The sequence below is a fragment of the Marmota flaviventris genome, chromosome 14, assembly GCF_047511675.1.
Source record: "Marmota flaviventris isolate mMarFla1 chromosome 14, mMarFla1.hap1, whole genome shotgun sequence".
Taxonomy (NCBI): domain Eukaryota; kingdom Metazoa; phylum Chordata; class Mammalia; order Rodentia; family Sciuridae; genus Marmota; species Marmota flaviventris.
This window is the reverse complement of record NC_092511.1, coordinates 51,819,235-51,838,619: the sequence shown is the minus strand read 5'-3', so window position 1 is coordinate 51,838,619 and position 19,385 is coordinate 51,819,235. Positions and strand designations below refer to the sequence as shown.

General features: G+C 33.3%; 1 protein-coding gene across 16 annotated transcripts in view; it reads left to right on the top strand.

Annotated features, from left to right (window-relative positions):
* The window catches only part of Wdpcp (WD repeat containing planar cell polarity effector), a 521,998-nt gene that overhangs the window by 292,794 nt on the left and 209,819 nt on the right, over positions 1-19,385 (top strand). For all 16 annotated transcript variants that reach the window (XR_011704348.1, XM_071601637.1, XM_071601635.1 and 13 more), the window contains one exon: positions 11,184-11,793. Coding sequence is in view for 15 of the 16 variants with exons in the window: in XM_071601637.1 (XP_071457738.1) it covers positions 11,184-11,793 (610 nt within the window). In the remaining variant the exon portion in view is untranslated. The remainder of the gene's footprint in view (positions 1-11,183; positions 11,794-19,385) is intronic.

Here is a 19,385-nt window from a genome sequence, read left to right as displayed (position 1 = left end):
ATATGCATTAATGAGTATAATAAAAATGATCTGTTGACAAAAACTACAGTGTTCCACAGCCTGGGTATTGTAATTTGCATATGTATGGCATGCAATGAACATGTTTCTCAGTCCTTTGAAAATTCTGCTAGGTAGTAGTCAGTTTAGGCAAAACTAAATGTGATGGTATATTCTTTCATCACAGTCACGTAATTTCAGGTTCTTTCTCTCTTAGTTATTTCACTTTTCTGATATTAGCAACTACTGATGTTCAGTGCCTAAAATCCATTAATTTATTAATGTTGCAAATGGTAATAATTCTAATTATTTCCTTCCTTCCTTCCTTTCTTCCTTTCTTCCTTCCTTCTGAGTGAACCCAAGGGCACGCTTAACTGAGCTTCACTTGCATCCCTTTTTATTTTTTATTTTGAGACAGTATCTTGCTAAGTTGCCAACATAGGCATTGAACTTGCAATTCCTGAACTGGGATTACAGGTGTGTGTGTTCTCATAGCCAGCTAATTTTATTATTTATTTTCATTTATTACTTGTGAAACTTTTATGAAAAGACCCTTCCATTCAACTCCTATTTGTTATCCCAGTTGTTGTATTCATGCATGATAAGCAGAATAAATGTTGGATTCTTTTACCAGTTGTCAAAATAACAAGTTGATTCCCTGATTAAGGTTTTAATTTTTAAATATCAGTATTCGTTCACATATTTAAGCATAATTTGATTTGATATATTTCATATTGGTATCCTATGGAAGCTCATATTGCCCCATGTTTGGCCAGTAGGCTTCTCTTTTTCTCATGACCTCACAATCTTAGCTTCCCAGCTACCTGGTATTTCAGTATGTTTCCTGCTCATTTTTACATTTCCCATTTCAGATCTGGAATCAGTCATTTTCTAAGATCCTTTGGTTTCTTTGGAAAATGGTATTTAAGTCCACATCAGGATATATGCATATTGATTTGTTTTTGGTTTGGTCATTGTTTCTGTGTTTCTTCGTAGATAAAGAAGAAACGTATATAGATTTTATACCTATATACATTCCTAATGATTGCATATTGATACTTCTAACTCAAGTTCAGCACTGCATGTTTTCTAGTTTAACTTCTTCTGTATTACATCTGTATCTCCTCTTTTCCATAACAAAAGTATTAGTTTATATGACAAAGCAAATTAGAGTATACCATAATTACTTATTCAATTTGCCCACATACCCAGTCTCAGAATAACCATACTAACGCTAACACTACTACTATAAATTGAGAGAGTTTAAAAAGTTTTGTCTATATTTTGCTCATTTCTCCACTCCCATTTTATTTTATTTTTTTAATTAGAGCTTTATGGTTTTACATAGTAGTTAGGTCATATCATACATGCATATAAATTGATTTCAGTTTATGATCCCCCCACTTTTTCCTGCCATTCTCCCCACTACTTCTACTACTCTACTAGACTTCCTTTTGCTTGTCTCTTAATTTGTGTTTGATTAGTTCCTTATGCAATCTTATTCTTCCCTCAAGAGGAATATATTATATATTATATAATATGTATACATATATTATATAAAATATTATATATATATATATATATATATATATATATATATATATATATATATAAATAAAATCACAGGCATCTGGGTTACTTCCATAATTTAGCTATTGTGAACTGTGGTGCTATAAACACTGATGTGGTTGTGTCACTATAGTGTGCTGATTTTAGTTCTTTGGGGGAAATACCCAGGAATAGAATAGCTGGATGATATGGTGGTTCCATTTCTAGCTTTTTGAGGGATCTCCAAGCTTCTTTCTAGAGTGATTGTAGTAGTCTAAAGTCCCACCAACAATATACAAGTGTTTTGGTTTTTTTTTTTAAGAGGTTACTCTTAAACTAACTGCAATTTGTAATCATGGACTGACTTCTTAGAGAACAATTATTGTACCATTATTAGTAGGAGAATGGGAAAATGTGATCGAAGCCTGTAGATTTCATAATAATAATATTAATTTTATTATTTTGATTATCATAACATGACTGGAAAATAATTACTCATTTTTAAGAAATATACATGAAGATTTTTAGAGGTAAGGAAGTGTCAAGTTTACAATTTACTCTCAAACAGTTCCATGGGAAATGTGTGAAAGGGATAAGGGAAAAGGGAAAGGGAAAGAAAGAAGGGAAGGGGGAGGGAGAGAAGGAAGGAGGGATGGAGGGAGAGAGGAGGGAGGGAGGAACAGAAGAAAAGAATGATAACCAGTGCAGTAAAATAGTAACAGAAAACTAAGGTGAAGGATATGTGGAATGTCTTTATTTTTGAAACTTTCCTATAAATCTAAAATAATTTCAAAATAAAATCCTAAAAAAAAGAAAGTTAGCTTATTTGCAATTTGGGGAGTGATTTAAAGGAATCATAGAAATTGAGCAAAACATGTCTATAATTAATACATTTATCTAATTTATATATACAAATCAAGTTCATAATCATCTGATCTACTGCTACCTTACTGCCATAAGATGTGAGATAGTTATTTTATTTATTTATTTATTTATTTTTGTTCCTTTCTCCTCACAACCTCACCGGCATTTATTGTTTCTCTACTGAATTGCCTTTGCTTCTTTGTTAAATATCAGTTGATATTTAACAAAGTTGTATGAGTTTTTGTATTTCCTGAAGTAATTTTTGATATATTTTATTGATTTCATAACAAGAAATAGTCTTGTGTACTGGAGGATTTTATTAATACACGCAATATAAGTTTATAACTTTCACACATCAAAAAGTATAAATAAGAGAATATTTATACTTCCTAGTAGATAATTTCATCTTTCTAAACTTGTTTTTTTTGCTTGTAAGACATTTATATATTTATCCTATATACAAATGTCAAAAATAATTGAAAGCTATTAAAATAGCTGTATCAATTTGAAAAGATAAGTTACTATTTTGTTTTTAGTGCATATATTTGAATAAATGAAGATATGGAATAATAGGGAACTCTCATGATTGCTTATTGGACAGAAAATTAGTAAATTGTGATAATAGAGCAACTTAGCAGAAGCTAATATGATTGAAGGTGAGTTTTCTACAATAGGGAAAAATGATCCATATACAGAAGGAGGCATATATAATAGTATTCATAGAAGCATTGTTTATAATAATAAAAAAATAGAAACAATTTGAATGTCTACAAATAAAAACATTTTGTGTCATTCAGAGAATGGAATGTTATATAGAACTTTAAATGACTGAACTACAAAGCTATGTGATTATGTGAAATCTCAAAAGAATCAGTTGAGCAAAAAGAAATTACAGTGTGATACAGTATAGTAACATTTATATAAAATTTTTAAAAGTTCAAAATTTTGTGTGTTCTGAAGTGTTGTTTTGGGTTCATGAATAATAATATGCATAGAGATAAATACCAAATTCATAATAGTGGTGCCTCTGGGAAGGGAGAAAAGGGAATGGGATCTGGCAGGTTTCATCTGCATATATGATATTTTATTATAAAAATTAAAGCAAAAGGATAGTATTTTCCTCAAGTTGTTTTTCACAGATTTTTCTCTTTACATTAATGTGATTGGAATGTTTCATAAAAAGAAGTAAAACTAAAGTGCATGTTTTAATCTTCTGTTTATAAAAATTTCTAAATGGAAGGGGGCAAATATTGATTTCAGAGTAAATTCTAATGATAAGCTAAAAACTTGTTTGGTGCATAATCTTTCAAATAACTGGATACCCACTTGTGAAAGTTTCAATGCTAGAAAAGGCTGCACTTTAAATAAATGTTTTTGCTGATTTACATATTGGTGACTTTAGAGTCATAATAGAAGCCCTCTCTAGCTGAAACATGAAGTTCAACAGTCTTGAGCCAATCTAACTCTATGTGATTGCTTTTCTGCTTTTTGTTCTTTCTGAATTTAAAAATATCTTTCAGAAATGGAATCTATCACACTGATATGCTTTTCCTTCTCTATATTGTTCTTCTTTGATGACCTTTGGGTTTATTCTATGTACTTCTTTCAAATTTAGCTTTTTTTTAGAAATAAAAATGAGTCATCTTCATGATGCATTTTTCAAATGTTTTAATCTAAAAGCTGACTGATTTAAACTTGGCTAAAACAATTCACTTTAGGATCAATACTACCAATTTGCCCTTGAATCTGGGAAATTTCAAGACCTTTTATAAATTGTCTATCTTTTCTGCAGTTTATCAGCTCAAATTTTTTGATTTTTAAATTCTTTTTTCATCAGTTTTATTAAAAAAGAAAGAAGAGAAAGATAAGAAAAAAGAAGAGAAAAAACACTGGGCCATGAATGTTATTCCATCCATTTCTGGAATAGCAAACTTCCCTTATTGGCCACTTCTTACATTGTGTAGCCTGTGGTTTAGCTAACATAGTGCCTATGTTTTTCTTCTTTGTATTTGTTGCCTTTGAGTTAAAGCAGAGCTCATTTTCTTCATATTTTAGATTTTTAACAGACTTTTCACATTGTAAGGTTTTTTTCATCTCCCAATTATCTATACAGTTCTTCCCTTCTTATTGTTTGCCTACTCACTATGCCTTTACCAGAACTCTTACTCTGCTCATTATCCCAGGTAATTCCCACTTCAGTTTTGTCACACACACACACCCTATCCTACTACTGGGGATTGAACCCAGTAGTAGGTTCACCCTTGCATGTGCTAAGCAAGCACTCTATCATTGAGTTATATCCCCAACTGAGACAGGGTCTCACTAAATTGCCCAGGCTGACCTAAAATTTGGAATCCTCCTGCCTTATACTACTGCATAGCTAGCGTGTGCCACCATGCCCAGCAAGAGAAGGGAATTCTTGATCATGAAGTTTGCATAGGATAACAGTGAGCATGCCTCCTAGAAGATTTGGGTAGAGTGTCACCAAATTCAGTTATTTCTTTTTAGATTCTTCTTTCTTCTTTGTTCTTTTCTTCAGGGCATTGTCACTTAGCATTTGTCTCTTCACTACACACCATATTTTTTTCACTTCTTTATCTTACTATTGTATCTTGGCATTGATCATCTCCTAACTAGTTCTTTTTTTAATATTTATTTTTTAGTTGGACACAATATCTTTATTTATTTTTATGTGGTGCTGAGGATTGAACCCAGGGCCTCGCATGTGCTAGGTAATGTTCTACCACTGAGCCACAACCCTAGCCCCCTCCTCACTAGTTCTTAAATATGAGTTCACTTTGTGAGAAAAACTAGCTTCATCAATATAAAAAAAAAGGATGTCTTAGTGCATTCAATTCTTGATATTTTGCAATAGTTACAAAATTATAGTTGTTTCCCCCCCACTTTTTATTTGCTAGGATCTGCTAACATAATGTCTTATAGATAGAAAATGTATTAACATTTTTATTTCATCTGGTTCTTCAATCAAAGGACATACTTCAATAGCTTTAAATGGCTGTTAAGAATGTAGGTGTTTGCACTTTATTCTCATTATCTTGGTCTATCACATTAGCATGTTCCTAGAACTGATTGGCCAAATTTTCTTTTACATTGTATTGCCATATTTTATCTGAGGTTATTTTTATTGGTCATTATCCATTATTCCCTACTTTTAAAGTAAAAATGTTTTACTTCAGAATTCTAATTAAGATACCAGTCCACTTTTCCTTTCAATTAAAAATATTAATATTACATTTAAGTAACATTTAAGTATAATTTTGCTGTTCTTGATTGACTTAAACTTTTGCATTCAGGTTCTCTACCATGTAAATTAAATTAATTATAAACATTTTCTTATACAGCTTATTGTCATATGTATTTATTTTTTCTCCTTGTTTATTTTATTGTGGTACATGACACATTTATCATGGTGGTATGCAAATTTATTATTTTCATAGACTGAAGTGTTTCTTTCATTCTAATAATATCATGTCTTTTAAAAAATCACATAATTAAGTACAAATTTAAATGAATTTAAAATCATGAAATTAAATATGAAATGTGTATGAAATGTGTCTTATTTAAAATATATGCAGTCAATAGTGCTTATTGAGCCATTACCACATGCCAAGCATAGTGTTAAATATCATAAATAAGTGAAATCCTTTTAATATTAACTTCCAAGCCACATCTTTTCTATATTTAAAATTATCTCCCACATTTTTAGTTGGCGCTTATGAAAGTATCATCCATAAATTCTCAGTAACCAAATATGGATTTTATTTAGTATCAGTGTCCTTCATTCTTCCTGTTATCTGCTATCCTTGCCAAAGAATTCAGTGTTTTCTCTTTAGGAGCAACAATAATGTTTAGTAATTATTGAGGGTACTCTGTTTCAGACCTGCATATTAGTTATGTTATTTTAAATTTTTACAGCATTTCTGCAACACATGTAGATAAGTCCTTCTCTTACAAATAAGTAAACTATAATTATAAGACTATAGTTCTAACTCAAAAAGCTCAGAGGTCTTTATTGTCAAGATAACATTCAGGCCCTGTTAATGTGCTTCTACTGTGCAGTGTTGTTTGTGGCAGTTACAAGAGTCAGGTCCAACTTAGAATTAAATTCTGAACCCAGGTATATAAAATACTTTAAACATACAGGTTTTTTGGATATCAGTGCTAACATCATATCATTATAATAACAGCCATATAAACTTGACCTTGTTCATTCCAGGCACAATACAACCTTCAAAACATTACATGCAAAATCATAGCAGAAATTAGCAATATTTTTTATATTTGTAAAATTTTTGTTTTGAGGAGATAATTTAGTTTTATCTGGTCCATTTTAGGGACAGTTTTACATTTACATTTGTGGAGCACACCCTTTATTTTCAGTATAACTCAATAAATCCAAGAATGAAGGATCTTTAAAAGAAGTTAGCTTATTAAGACCCTTTTTCCAAACTTCCTCAGTTATACAAAGCATAGTTGTCTTTTAGTGTTCACTATCCAGGCAAAAATAGTTCAGCACAAGCTTCTTTACTGCCCCCAAATTAATAGGCTCCATTGTCATTTGCATCATCTGTCTCTTGGGTCCCTTCCCCTTTTTCTCATTCTTCTTTCCTATGTGGAGATCCCTCCACCACTTTTTAGATTTCTGAATGCCCTGAAGGTCTCATTCTTTCTCTCTGATCATATGGAAGAAAAGCTGATTCAGTCATGTAAACCTATAAATTACCTGTACTTTCTAGCCTGAAAAACCTGCAGAGACCTGGGTGTTTTAGAATCAGATTTAAACTGTAAGTATATCATTTATTAACTTTGAGACCAAGAACAACTTATAGTTATCTCTCTAACCCTTATTATCTCTAGAATATAGATTATAATACCTAACTTTGAGGTATTGAAACGATTAAATAAGTACAGCATCTTCTTTTCTTATTATTATAGGTGGGGCTACTGAGTTACTCTTTTCTGAAACTTGTGTTTCAAGTACTTTTTAATCTTTAAACTTTTATGGTATCTTTTTTTTTTCTATGCTAGAATGGAACCCATGATTTTGATATGCTAGTCAAATGCCCTACTATACCCCCAACCCCTGATATATTTTTTAATTATACCATGCAAAACATTTTCCTCCCTTAAATGAATATCATCTAATCAAAATCACACAGACATTTAGGAAGACATCAAACCAACCTCTGACCTTGGTTACCTTTTTAGAGTAATCTGGGATTGACAGTATCGGAAAGGGGGTATATGTAACAGCCCATGGTCTGTCTCCCCTTTTCCCTTTTTCCTTGTGCAACTATTGAAGTATTAGAGAGGATCTCACAAACATTTGGAAACAAGGAAGCCTAGGAACCTTCTCCCTGAACCTTGAGCCTAACTTATTCTTGGCTAAGATGCCAACTGGCTGGGCCTCTCCATTTAGATTGTCCCTTTGTGAGAACAGACTCTACTCAATATTCCCTGGCTTCTCGATTTTCTTGATTTCCTTCAGTTTAAATACTCAATATACCCTGAGGGTTCTTTTATAAAACTTAAAGCTTTTGGAAGTATATTTCAACCACCATTACAGAATTTTACTTAAATTCATAGTTTTTAAAAGCTTATTATATTCTACCAAGAGTTTTTGACTTGCTGCTACACAACACAGAAAAGTATAAAATACACAAGATAGTTTATTCTTTTAAGCTGACACTGAAAAATGATGATGTATGACTAAACATCAGAAGCAAATAGAGGGCCAGGGCTGGGGCTCAGCAGCAGTGCACTTGTCTGGCATGTGTGAGGCACTGGGTTTGATTCTCAGCACCACATATAAATAAATAAAATAAAGGTCTATCAACAACTAAAAAAATATTTTAAAAAAAGAAGAAGCAAATAGAAGGCTAGATGTCACAAGAAAGGCATTGGTTAAGTTGGGGCTGGGCAAGGGATTTGAAAGGGGATTAAAGGAAGGAGAGATGTCACACATCTGTGAGGAATCCAGAAAACTGGTATACTTTTATGTCTTTAAGGGTAAGTATGCTTAGTAGAAATAATAAGTGAGTTGGTAGGAAAAAGTGAGTTGGAAGGGAACCTTGAATGCCCTGCTGGTCTACAAGCTACTACACCATGTTTTCCCCACCCCTCAAATTCCATTTCCACTATTCTCTTCCTTTCTTCCCATTCTCTAGCCATATTGGGTAAGGGCTTTAGAGATTCTACTTAGAATCTGTTTCCTCTGCCTGGAGCTCTATTCTCTTAGAGAAATGGTTTACCCCTTTGAAGTCATATTTATTGGGAAGACCTACCCTGACTTCTCTGTATCATGCCCCCTTCCCCTACTTCTGCTGCCCCCCACACCTTTTTGCTTTATTTAACTTCATAATACTTAGGAAGTACATATACAAGGTATTGAAATGTGCTTACTTGTTAATTATTGCCTTCTCCCTCACTATTATAGTGTGAATGGGAAACAGAAATGCTATCCCCAAATATGGCATTTTAGCCCCCTGACTATTTTAAGCTGAAGGAAATTGAAAAAAAAAAAAAAAAAACAGTAGAAAGCAGCAAAGATTTTTGTGGCCTTTTCTTTCTTTGACCTTCTCCTATCTTTCTTCCCCAGCCATAAAAAGAATTCTTTGATCTACCTCCTTTGAAACTTGGGTACAAGACCCTCCTGTGACATTTGTCCTACCCTCTTAAAGGAATGAAGACCTAGAGACACAAAGAAAAATCAGAACAAATGGTCCTTGCTAAGTTCCCTTCAGTATATTACCATAGGCCATATCTGCTTTTTATCCAATCATACTTCTATACCACTGTTCATTTTCATCAACTGTAAGCATAAAATTTAGTTTTTCCTGGGTCTTCATATGTGAAGTTTCCTGTGTCACCTAAGACTGGTTAAATAATTTAGTTTTGCCTCCTCTTGATATTTTGTCTTTTATTATAGAGATATCAGTAATGAACCTCCCAAAGGTTAGGAAGAGATACTACTTTTTCTCCCATGCAAGTGTGTGTGCTCGCTGAGGGAAAACACTTACTCACTGCTATATCCCTAGGACCAGTCCCTGGTACAAATATTTATTTGAACAAATATTTATTGGACAAAAGGGAAAATGAGTGCAGGAAATGGATATGGATATGGATCCCACAGGAGTTGCATTCTAGGCAAGGGAATACACATTTAATTTATTAGGGGGTTTTCATTGAAAGGTAGGACAGGGGAGTGAAAACAAAAGCATTTATTTTAAGAATATTAAGTTGCTGGGCTGGGGTTATGGTTCAGTGGTAGAGTGCTTGCCTCACATATGGCAAGGCCCTGGGTTTGATCCTCAGCACCATATAAAAATAAATAAAGTGAAGGTGTTGTGTCCAACTACAACTAAAAAATAAATATTAAAAAATTAAGTTGCTGATGATGTGCAAAATAGATTTTTTTAAAAAGTCATTTCAGCTCCCATTCCCCTCCCCAATTCAACACTCTGTACGATAGTTAACTTTCCATTTTGAATTTTTTTTGACTCATAATAAATTACTATAATTGTACAATGAATTCTCTTTGTCTGCTTTCCCCCTCAAATGATTGTATACTGTAATATACATTGTGACATATAGGAAAATGACATTCATGCATTACTATTAACTCAGGGACAGACCTCAGCCAAATTTAATCATATTTTAAATGTACTTTTTTGATGGTGAGCAGTTCTATAATATTTTATCCCACATGTTATTTAATTTTCTATATCTGATTTTGAATTTTTTAACAAAGTATTAAAAATATCCTCTTTAATACTATTCTCCTGGCTCTTGACCACCTATCATTTATATATTAATAAAATAAATGACCGATTTTTTTGTTTGTTCTACATTGATGTTTCTTATAGGCAGGTAATCTTTCCTTTATGTACTAAAGATGACTTTAAAATTTTACTTTACCAGTATTATTTACTATTTATTGATCATTTTTCTACTGGACCTTTATTTTATTCATTTATTTATATGGGGTGCAGAAAACTGAACCCAGTGCCTCATTCGTGCTAGGCAAGCGCTCTACCACTGAGCCACAACCCCAGTCCCAGCAATATTTTTGGGGGTAGCAAAATAATTCTATGAGACTGTTAATAGAATTCTAAATTTTTCCCCTTTGCCTACCCAGCCCTACTAATTAGAAATATATTTCTGGTAAATAACTTATTGATCATTCCAGATATAGGAAGGATGGACGTGGAACATAACTAATTCTTTAAAGTCCTTTAATTATTCTTTTCCTCTTCGTTCTCCTCCTCCTTCTTCTTTCTTCAGTACTGGGTATTGAATTCCCGGGTAGTGTACTACTGAGCTACACCACCAGCTCTTTTTATTTTTTAATTGAGACAGCATCTTGCTAAACTGCTGAGGCTGGCCTTGATCTTCCTGTCTCCCTTTCCCAAGTAGTTGGGATTGTAGGTGTGCATCACCATACCTGACTTAACTTCTAACTTTTAATGATATTCTGCAAGCCATATGATTTTTCTAATAGCCTAATTTGTTTGTTTTTATATGTTGTGGGACATTTTTAACTTTAAGTACTTATAGATTTCCCAAAATTAAAGTTAAAATCTTAATAGCTTAATTCTTATTCGTGTACTCTATTTTGGGTATATATGTGTTGCATATGTCAAGCTGATGGTTACAGTGGAAATTGATGGTCTTTATTGGGTTTCTGGGTTAATATTGGTGGCCTTTAAGTGATATCAACTGACCGTCTGATGTTCTTGCTGCATTTCTTACAGGTTCTGAGTTCTGTTCGTACAGAATGGGATCCACTAGATGTTTGCTTTGGCACCAAACAGCCTTATCAGGTGTTTACAGTGGAGCAGTCCGTCAGTGTAGACAAAGAGCCCATGGCTGACAGCTGCATCTATGAATGTGTTCGGAACAAAATCCATTGTGTGTCAGTCACCAGAATACCATTAAGATCGAAGGCCATCAGCTGCTGCAGGAGTGTTACTGAAGACAAACTGATTCTGGGCTGTGAAGATTCTTCAGTAGTTCTTTATGAAACTCACCGTAGAGTGACTCTCTTGGCCCAGGCTGAACTTTTGCCTTCATTAATAAGCTGCCACCCAAGTGGTGCCATTCTGCTAGTTGGCAGCAACCAAGGGGAGCTGCAAATTTTTGATATGGCTCTATCCCCTATTAACATCCAGCTCTTGGCTGAAGACCGCTTACCCAGGGAGACTCTGCAATTCAATAAGTTCTTTGATGTTTCCAGCAGTCTTGTTCAAATGCAGTGGATAGCTCCTCTGGTTGTTTCTCAGAAGCCTGAAAATAGACACATCTATGATCTTCTCTTCCTCAGGTTTGACAGAGGACCTTTGGGTGTGCTTTTGTTTAAACTTGGTAAGTCAAGGAAGTTGGTAAGTACAGTGTTTATGATAGTGATATTACTAAGGCAACTAAAACTACTCTTGGAATGTAGATTTTTGTTATTTGTAATCCCATAAATATGTTTGCCTTTCAAACAGTTTCTTAAAAAGGCTTTGTGGATCATTTTCTAAATGTCAAATGAATATTAGATATTGAATTTGGAAATTTTACTAATTATCCTTTATGATGATTAAAAAGCCTGAACTTTCACATCTGGTACTCTCTGAAATGTCCTATTAAAACACTCCTTAAGAAATAAACATGTGAATATTTTAAAAGTACTTTCTGTATTCATTGAAAAATTCTGTGTTGTAGGAATATAAAACTTTTTCTGTAAATGTTATTTTAGGTTATCCATATCTTTTGCTTCCCAGCCTGAAATTTTGTGAAACAAATAAAGAAGGCAGATATGTAGTTAGAATTTGCTAAAAATATTTGTGTAACTTTTTGTTTTGTTTCCCTTTTGGATTAAAAACATTCAAAAGGATTTATCATTATTTATAAAACTATATATTAATATAGCATATTCGACCAGGAAACTTTAAAATGAAATCCTCTCATGATGATTCATTTGCTTGTTACAGTTTCATATTACTGTTTATGTCCTAGAATAGCAAAACAACTTTAGGTAGTTTTGTATAATTTAATGTTCTTGAGAGAAACTCACATAGGTTTAAAAAATTTTTGTTTCATATACATTATAGCTACTTAAAAAGTTAGAAAAGTAAATACATTTTTAAACCTCTTATAAGACTTGACTTCGTGATAAAAATTTGCGATTTACTTTTTTTATAGGTGTACTTGTCTCTGAAATTGAACACATGAAATTGATCTAATGAAAATATCTTGATTAATATGAAAGATATGATGCATATAATGTGAGGCCTATTATTTTCCTTCTACAAACTAAAAATACAAATAAATGCATTCACAATGTTAATATTGTCTAAGAAAAAAAATGTTTGGAATCTCATTTGTTATGAGATAATCCAGTTATACTTTGCCTGACTTCATGTTTAACAGTTGTATGTCTCCATACACAACACTAATTAAAGTGGATGTTTGATGTTTGCACGTCTTGTTAAAACACACACTCTCTTTCTCTTTGTCTCTTCCTCCTTCTCTCTCTTTTGCCTGCTTTTTCTCTCCTCTCTCTTGCTCTCATTCCCTCTCACCCTTTAAATTACTCAGTTACCTGTCAAACATAAGGCTGTCTGCCCACATCTACCTGGCTTTTCTTCAGCCCTCCCTTGTGGGCCTACTCACAACAGCTTTGCAAAAAGCACAGCTTTCTCTTCCTATCTCTAGCACATTTGCCTTCTTACTAAAGTAAACAGGCTCTCAGTGTAGGGATTTAGAGGGCTTCCTGCTAATTGCCAGCTTGTAAACTTAATTGGACTGTCTCCCTGGGCACTGTTCCTAAATCAATTAGGCAATGAGTTGGCTGTCACCTCTTTTTCCCCCAAGAAGGTCTCTTGGAAGAGAATTATCCAATAGAAGTCAAACATTCAAATAAAAAGGTGATAACTTCTGCAACTGACATTTATCATTTAAATTTTATTTTCAATATGACTCTTAAGTTTGTAGGATAGGGACAGTGTACAGGATCATTAAGAGAGCTAAATATGGAATTTCTAAGGATTTTTTAAAACTTTTCTTATTTTTAATGTATTATAAGATTAATATTTCTATCAAATTATTTTTCCTGGGAAGAGTAGATTCCTTGAAATAATCAATTTCAACTAACAATTTTTTTAAAAGAAAACCCAGTTTAAAGAACAGATTTTTCTCATGATCTGCTACTAAATACATCCAAAAAATTAATATACTTCTTGAATTAACACAGTGCTGATTCTGGGCATCCATGTGGAATTTTCATGTATAATTCAAGTTACTGCATATGTAAACAGGTAGTTGCATGTGCAGTTCCCCACTAGGGAGCATTTATGAGATTTATCTCAGAGCTTGTTATGCAAGTCTTTGGAAAATTTGACATGAAAGGTGTAGCTTACAATTTAAAATTGTAAAGATAGATCATAGATCATAGTTTAAAATAGAGTGCTGTCATATGTAAACGTGGCAGTCGCTGATGCCAATATGCTAAGATTTTTGGAGTTTGACTCTTAGATTAGGTCAGTTAGAGTAATATTGAAGGGAAACTCTGTTCCAAGGGTAGAGTTTCCATTCTTAATTCTTACAGTGATTGTACAAAAAATTGGGGGTATTAAAAGGCCATCCCCACTGATATTAAAAGAATTCCAAATACATGTCTTCCTCAGGAAGCAGCTGGAAGTGTCATGCTCCTACCAGGAAGCCAAGAAATATTTCTTTATATAAAGCAATAAGTACAGTATTCAGAATTTTTTTTATGTGACAGTCAATATCTCATATTTCCACATACATAAACTAAGATTAATTTTAAAAGGAGGAGGACCCAATTATACTACCAGGTTCTTAAAGCTTTTCCGTTTCCGTTAGAACCTTTTCTGATATTCATTGCTCTCTTTAAACCCACAAGATCAGCTCTGTCTCCCCTCAACAGAGAATCTCACCTTTTAATTGGCACTTCATTAAGTTTATCTGTTCCTCACCACCCGCCCAACACTTAACCACAGGCACCTGAATCTTTCCCTGGAGATCCAAAGAAAAAGGAGCCCTTCCTCTACTCCATGACCATTTCCACCACTACTTCTGCTATGGATTCCACAACATTACCCTTGACACCTTTACCTTGTCACCCTTCCCACCCCCCATGAATTGTGTTTCATTAGCAGTAAACAGGCCCAAACCACATCATGAAAACAAGTTCTTCCTTAAAAATGTTTCCCATTATTGATCAAATGTTCACTTTCCTTTCATAGCCAGAGTCATTGAAACACTGACTTTCCGGGGGCGGGGGGTGGTGGTGGTGGTGGCTGGGGTTGTGGCTCAGCAATAGAGCGCTCACTCGCACGGGCGACACCCAAGGTTCCATCCTCAGCTCCATAAATGAATGAATGAATGAATGAATGAATGGTGTGTCAACTACAACTAAAAAATATTTTAAAAAGAAAGAAACACTGACTTTCTCAGCTTCCTTTCTTCTCATTCTCTTGTCAGAGCACTGCATCGCGGTTTGTGTCTGTAGTGTTCTCTTGGAACCACTTTTGGAAAGGTCGCCTGTGGCTTCCTCCAGGATACATTTCTCATGTTACTTGATGGCTTTTCAGTGTTTGATGGTTGCTGACCACTCCCATTGTCATAGAACTCTTTATCATATTTGCCTCTTATGACCCTGAATGCAACTTTTCATCACTTTTACACTCTTCTTCTGCCTACTCATGAAAATTTTTGGGCTCTCCAGGGTTCCATTTATAGTTCTTGTCTCATTTTATACAGATTGAGAGTTTATTTTTAAATTAGCTATATGTTATGGTTTGAATTTCCTCTCCAAACTCATAGTGAGATTTAATTGCCATTGCAACTGTATAAAGATGTGAGATCTTTAAGAGGTGATTAGGTCAGGAAGGTTCTGCCCTTGTGAATGGATTAATGCCATTATTGAGGGAGTAGGCTAATTTATTTCAGAGTGTATTTGTTATCAGTTCAATTCCCACCCTTTCTCTCTGTCTTGTGCATGCTCAGTTGTCCTTCCACAATGTTATAACATAGCAAGAAAGCCTTTATCATATGCAGTCCTTTGATCTTGATCTTGAACTTCCCAGTCTTAAGTACTGTGAGCTAAATAAGCTTCTTTTGTTTATAATTTATCTAGTCAATAATATTCAATTATAGTAGCAGAAAATGGTCCAAGATGCTTCTAATTCTCTAACTCCAGCCCAGATGACTACTGACTCCACATCCATACATTTACCTATTTTAATAGATACTATTTCAACCTCATTGTGTGCAGATGTGAAGTTATCATCTTTCTCCCTAAACCTGCTTATCTTCTTGTATTTTGGAAGTTAGAATGATTCAGATGGAACCTCCAAGTCAGAAATCATCATAAAATCTTCCCTCACCCCTAATGTAATGGACCTCCTTCAATGTTAATGTTAGTAACAAAATCCTATCAATTCTGCCTTCTAAATACTGTCAAAGGCATCTTATTCTGTTCAGCCTCATTACCTTAATCTAGACCTCCCTTGTCTAATTGTGATCAAGTAGAGGCCCTCTGTCTGCGTCTTTTGCCTACCCTTCCTACTTTCCAGTTAATTCCCTGAACTGCACAATCTAACAGTGCAATCACTGTTCTGATCCAGCCGAAATACTCCAGTGATGGATCAACCCTCATCTGCCTCTTGGGTTTCATCCCCCGAGCTTTGCTGCACTATAGCTTCCCAGCCAAGCCTACTCACCCCTTCCATTGTGGTGGCAATAGTATTCCATCTGTGTGGAGTGACCCTACAGTGTCCTCATGCAGCCTGCAAAGTTGAGAAAAGGTTACTTGTTCAAGTGATAATATTCAATGAAGTATAATTGAAGTTAACATCTTTCTTCTTATATAATTTTGAAAATCACAGGTAATATGTGAGTATATGTGTGTTTATATCTGTCATGCTCCCTAAAAGGAAAGGAGTATGATTTTTCTCTTAGAAACTTTATAAGTGTATTTTCTTCAAAAGTTATTTTTAATTAGATATTTCAAAGTTATACTTTACCCAAGAGACAATTGACATTAGTTTATTGCTAGAAAGAAATGTTGGGTACTTTATTAAATACCAGTCTTAAAATTGAATCTTAAATTTTTTGAAATAAACTTTTATTACCAATAGAATTCTACTTTGATGATGAATGTTTAAAAATCAAGTTTATTGAGGTATAATCTAATAAATAAAAATTTATTTGTATAGTTTAATAAGTTTAAATGTATGCAGTGCCATGATTACCACCATAATCAAGGTACTGAACATTTCCATCATCCCAAAAAATTCTCCCAAGGCCCTTTGTCATTAATCTCCATCTCTCTCAAATCTGACAAACAGTACTTTTTGTCACTATGAACTAGATTTGTTTTTTATAGAATTTCATAGAAATAGGATCATATAGTAGATCTTACTTTGCATTTTTATATTATCACTCAGCATTGATCTGTGTATTATAAGATACACATATTATTATGTGTATCTTATAAGTTTTTCTTATCTTACTGAGTAGTCTTCCATGATGCAGACATACCATAACTTTTTTATCCTGTCAAATACTTATTGACACAGGTATAAGCTTAAAGGACTAAAAATTATATGTACTTTCATGTACAAATATTTGTATGGACACATTTCCATTTTTCTTGGGGAAAACCTAGAAGTATACAATATTTAGGTCATATGCTACTTTAAAAGAAATGACCTTTTTATAAAGTGATTATACCATTAATATGTTGTTATGGTTTGCATATGAGCTGTCCCCCCAAAGCTCATGTGTGATTCAATGCAAGAAGGTTTAGAGGAGAAATAATCATTTCGGTTTATAGCCTTAACCTAATCAGTGAATTAATCCCCTGGTAGGGATTAACTGAGTGGTAATTGAAGTGTAAGGTGTGGCTGTGGGGTATATATTTGTATTTGGCCAGTGGAGTCTCTGCTGTCTGATCATTATGTGGCCTCTTGCCTCTGCCACATTCTTCTGCCATGATGTTGCACCTCACCTGAAGCCCTGAGGAATGGAGTTGGCCTTCTATGCACTAAGACCTCTGAAACCATGAGCCCTCAAATAAACGTTTCCTCCTCTACAATTGTTCTGGGCAGATCTTTTATAACAGTGGCGAAAAAGCTTACTAAAACATGTCCATCAGCAATTTATGGACACGCTGGTTGCTCCACATAGTCACTAACACTTGACATTAATGGCCTTTTAAATTTTCGTCACTCTAGTGAGTGTGAGGTAGTTGATGACTATTGGAGTTGAACATCTTTTCATATATTTATTGCTGTATATTTTCTCTGATGGAAGTATATCTTCAAATCTTTTGCCCAAATTTAATTAGATGTTTACTTAATGATTTATTAGAGTTCTAATACATATTCTGAATAAAAGGCTTTGGTAAGACACTTATGAATATTTTCTTCTAGTTTATAGTTTACTTTTCATTTTCTTAACAGTATGGTTTGAGTTGTAGAAGTTTTTAACTTTAATGAAAGTTCAATTTGTAAACTTCCTTATTTTATGGCTTCTGCTCTTCATGTCCTATCTAAGAATACTATCCCAAGCTCACAAAGATTTTGTTTTGTTTTATTTTAGAAGTGTTATGGTTTTAGCTCTTAGATTTAGGTTTCTGGTCTATTTCAAGTAAATATTTTGCGTATGATAAAGTTATGGGTTGAGGTTAATTCTTTATTATGAATACTCAGCTGTTCCAGCACCATTTGCTGGAAAGAGTATTTTTTTCTCACATTGAATTACCTTGACCATATGTGTATGTTTATGATGAGTCTGTTCTCTTCCTCTGAGCTGCGTATCTATACTTAAGCGTAGTGTCTTACTTACTGTAATTTTACAGGAAATCTTGAAATCAGGTACTGTTAGTTCTCTCATTTTGTTGTTCTTTTTCATATTGTTTTGGCTACTCTAGATCCTTTGCATCTCTATATAAATTTTAAAACTGGCTTAGCAGTTTCTACAAGAAGACCTACTAGGATGTTGATTTACTTTGTGTTGAATCTATATATCAATTTGAGTAGGAATACAAATTAATAATATTTAGTTTCTTTCCATTTATTTAGGTATTCATTAATTTTTTTCTGCAATGTTGTATAGTTTTAAACATAAAGATCTTGTACATATTATGTTAAATTTATCCTTAAGTATTTCATGTTTTTGAAAAATGTTGTAATAGTATTTTTAATTGCCGTTTTTAATCATTTTTCTGGGATTATGTAGAAATCAATTTTTAAAATATTGACCATGTGTTCTGGAACCCAGTTAAACTCATTCTTAGTTGCTATAACTTTTGTGTAGATTCCTTAGGATTTTCTTCATAAATGATCATGACAACTGGATTCAAAATCTGTTTACATTTTATCTAATCTGTATGCTTTTATTTCATTTTACTCACTTTTTACACTAGCTATGACATCAAGTACAGTATTAAATAGAAGTGCTAAGAGATGACATCCTTGCTTTGTTTCCTGTCTTAGGTGGAAAACATTCAGTCTTTCATTCTACCTATGATATTTCTTGGTTGAGGAATTCCTCTTCCATTTATAGGCTTCTATGATGTATTATCTTCAGTGAATTTTGAAACTTTTTCAAGTGCTTTTTCTGTATTTGTTAAAATAAGTATGTTTTTTTCTTTTTAATATGGTCATGTGGTGAATATATTGATTGGTTTTAAGATGCTTAAGTGATCTTACATTTGTGGGATAAATGTTATTTGTTTATGACATCTTTTTTATATATTTTTGGATTTGCTAATATTTTGCTAAGGAATCTTATGCTTATTTGTGAGGATATTGAAATATTATTTTATTTTCTTTTAATGTCTGTCATTTTTAGAGCTGGTATAGTGATAATCTCATAAATTGAAGAGTATTTGTTTCTCTTGTATTTTGGATTATGCAGAGTACATATTTTCTTTTAATGTT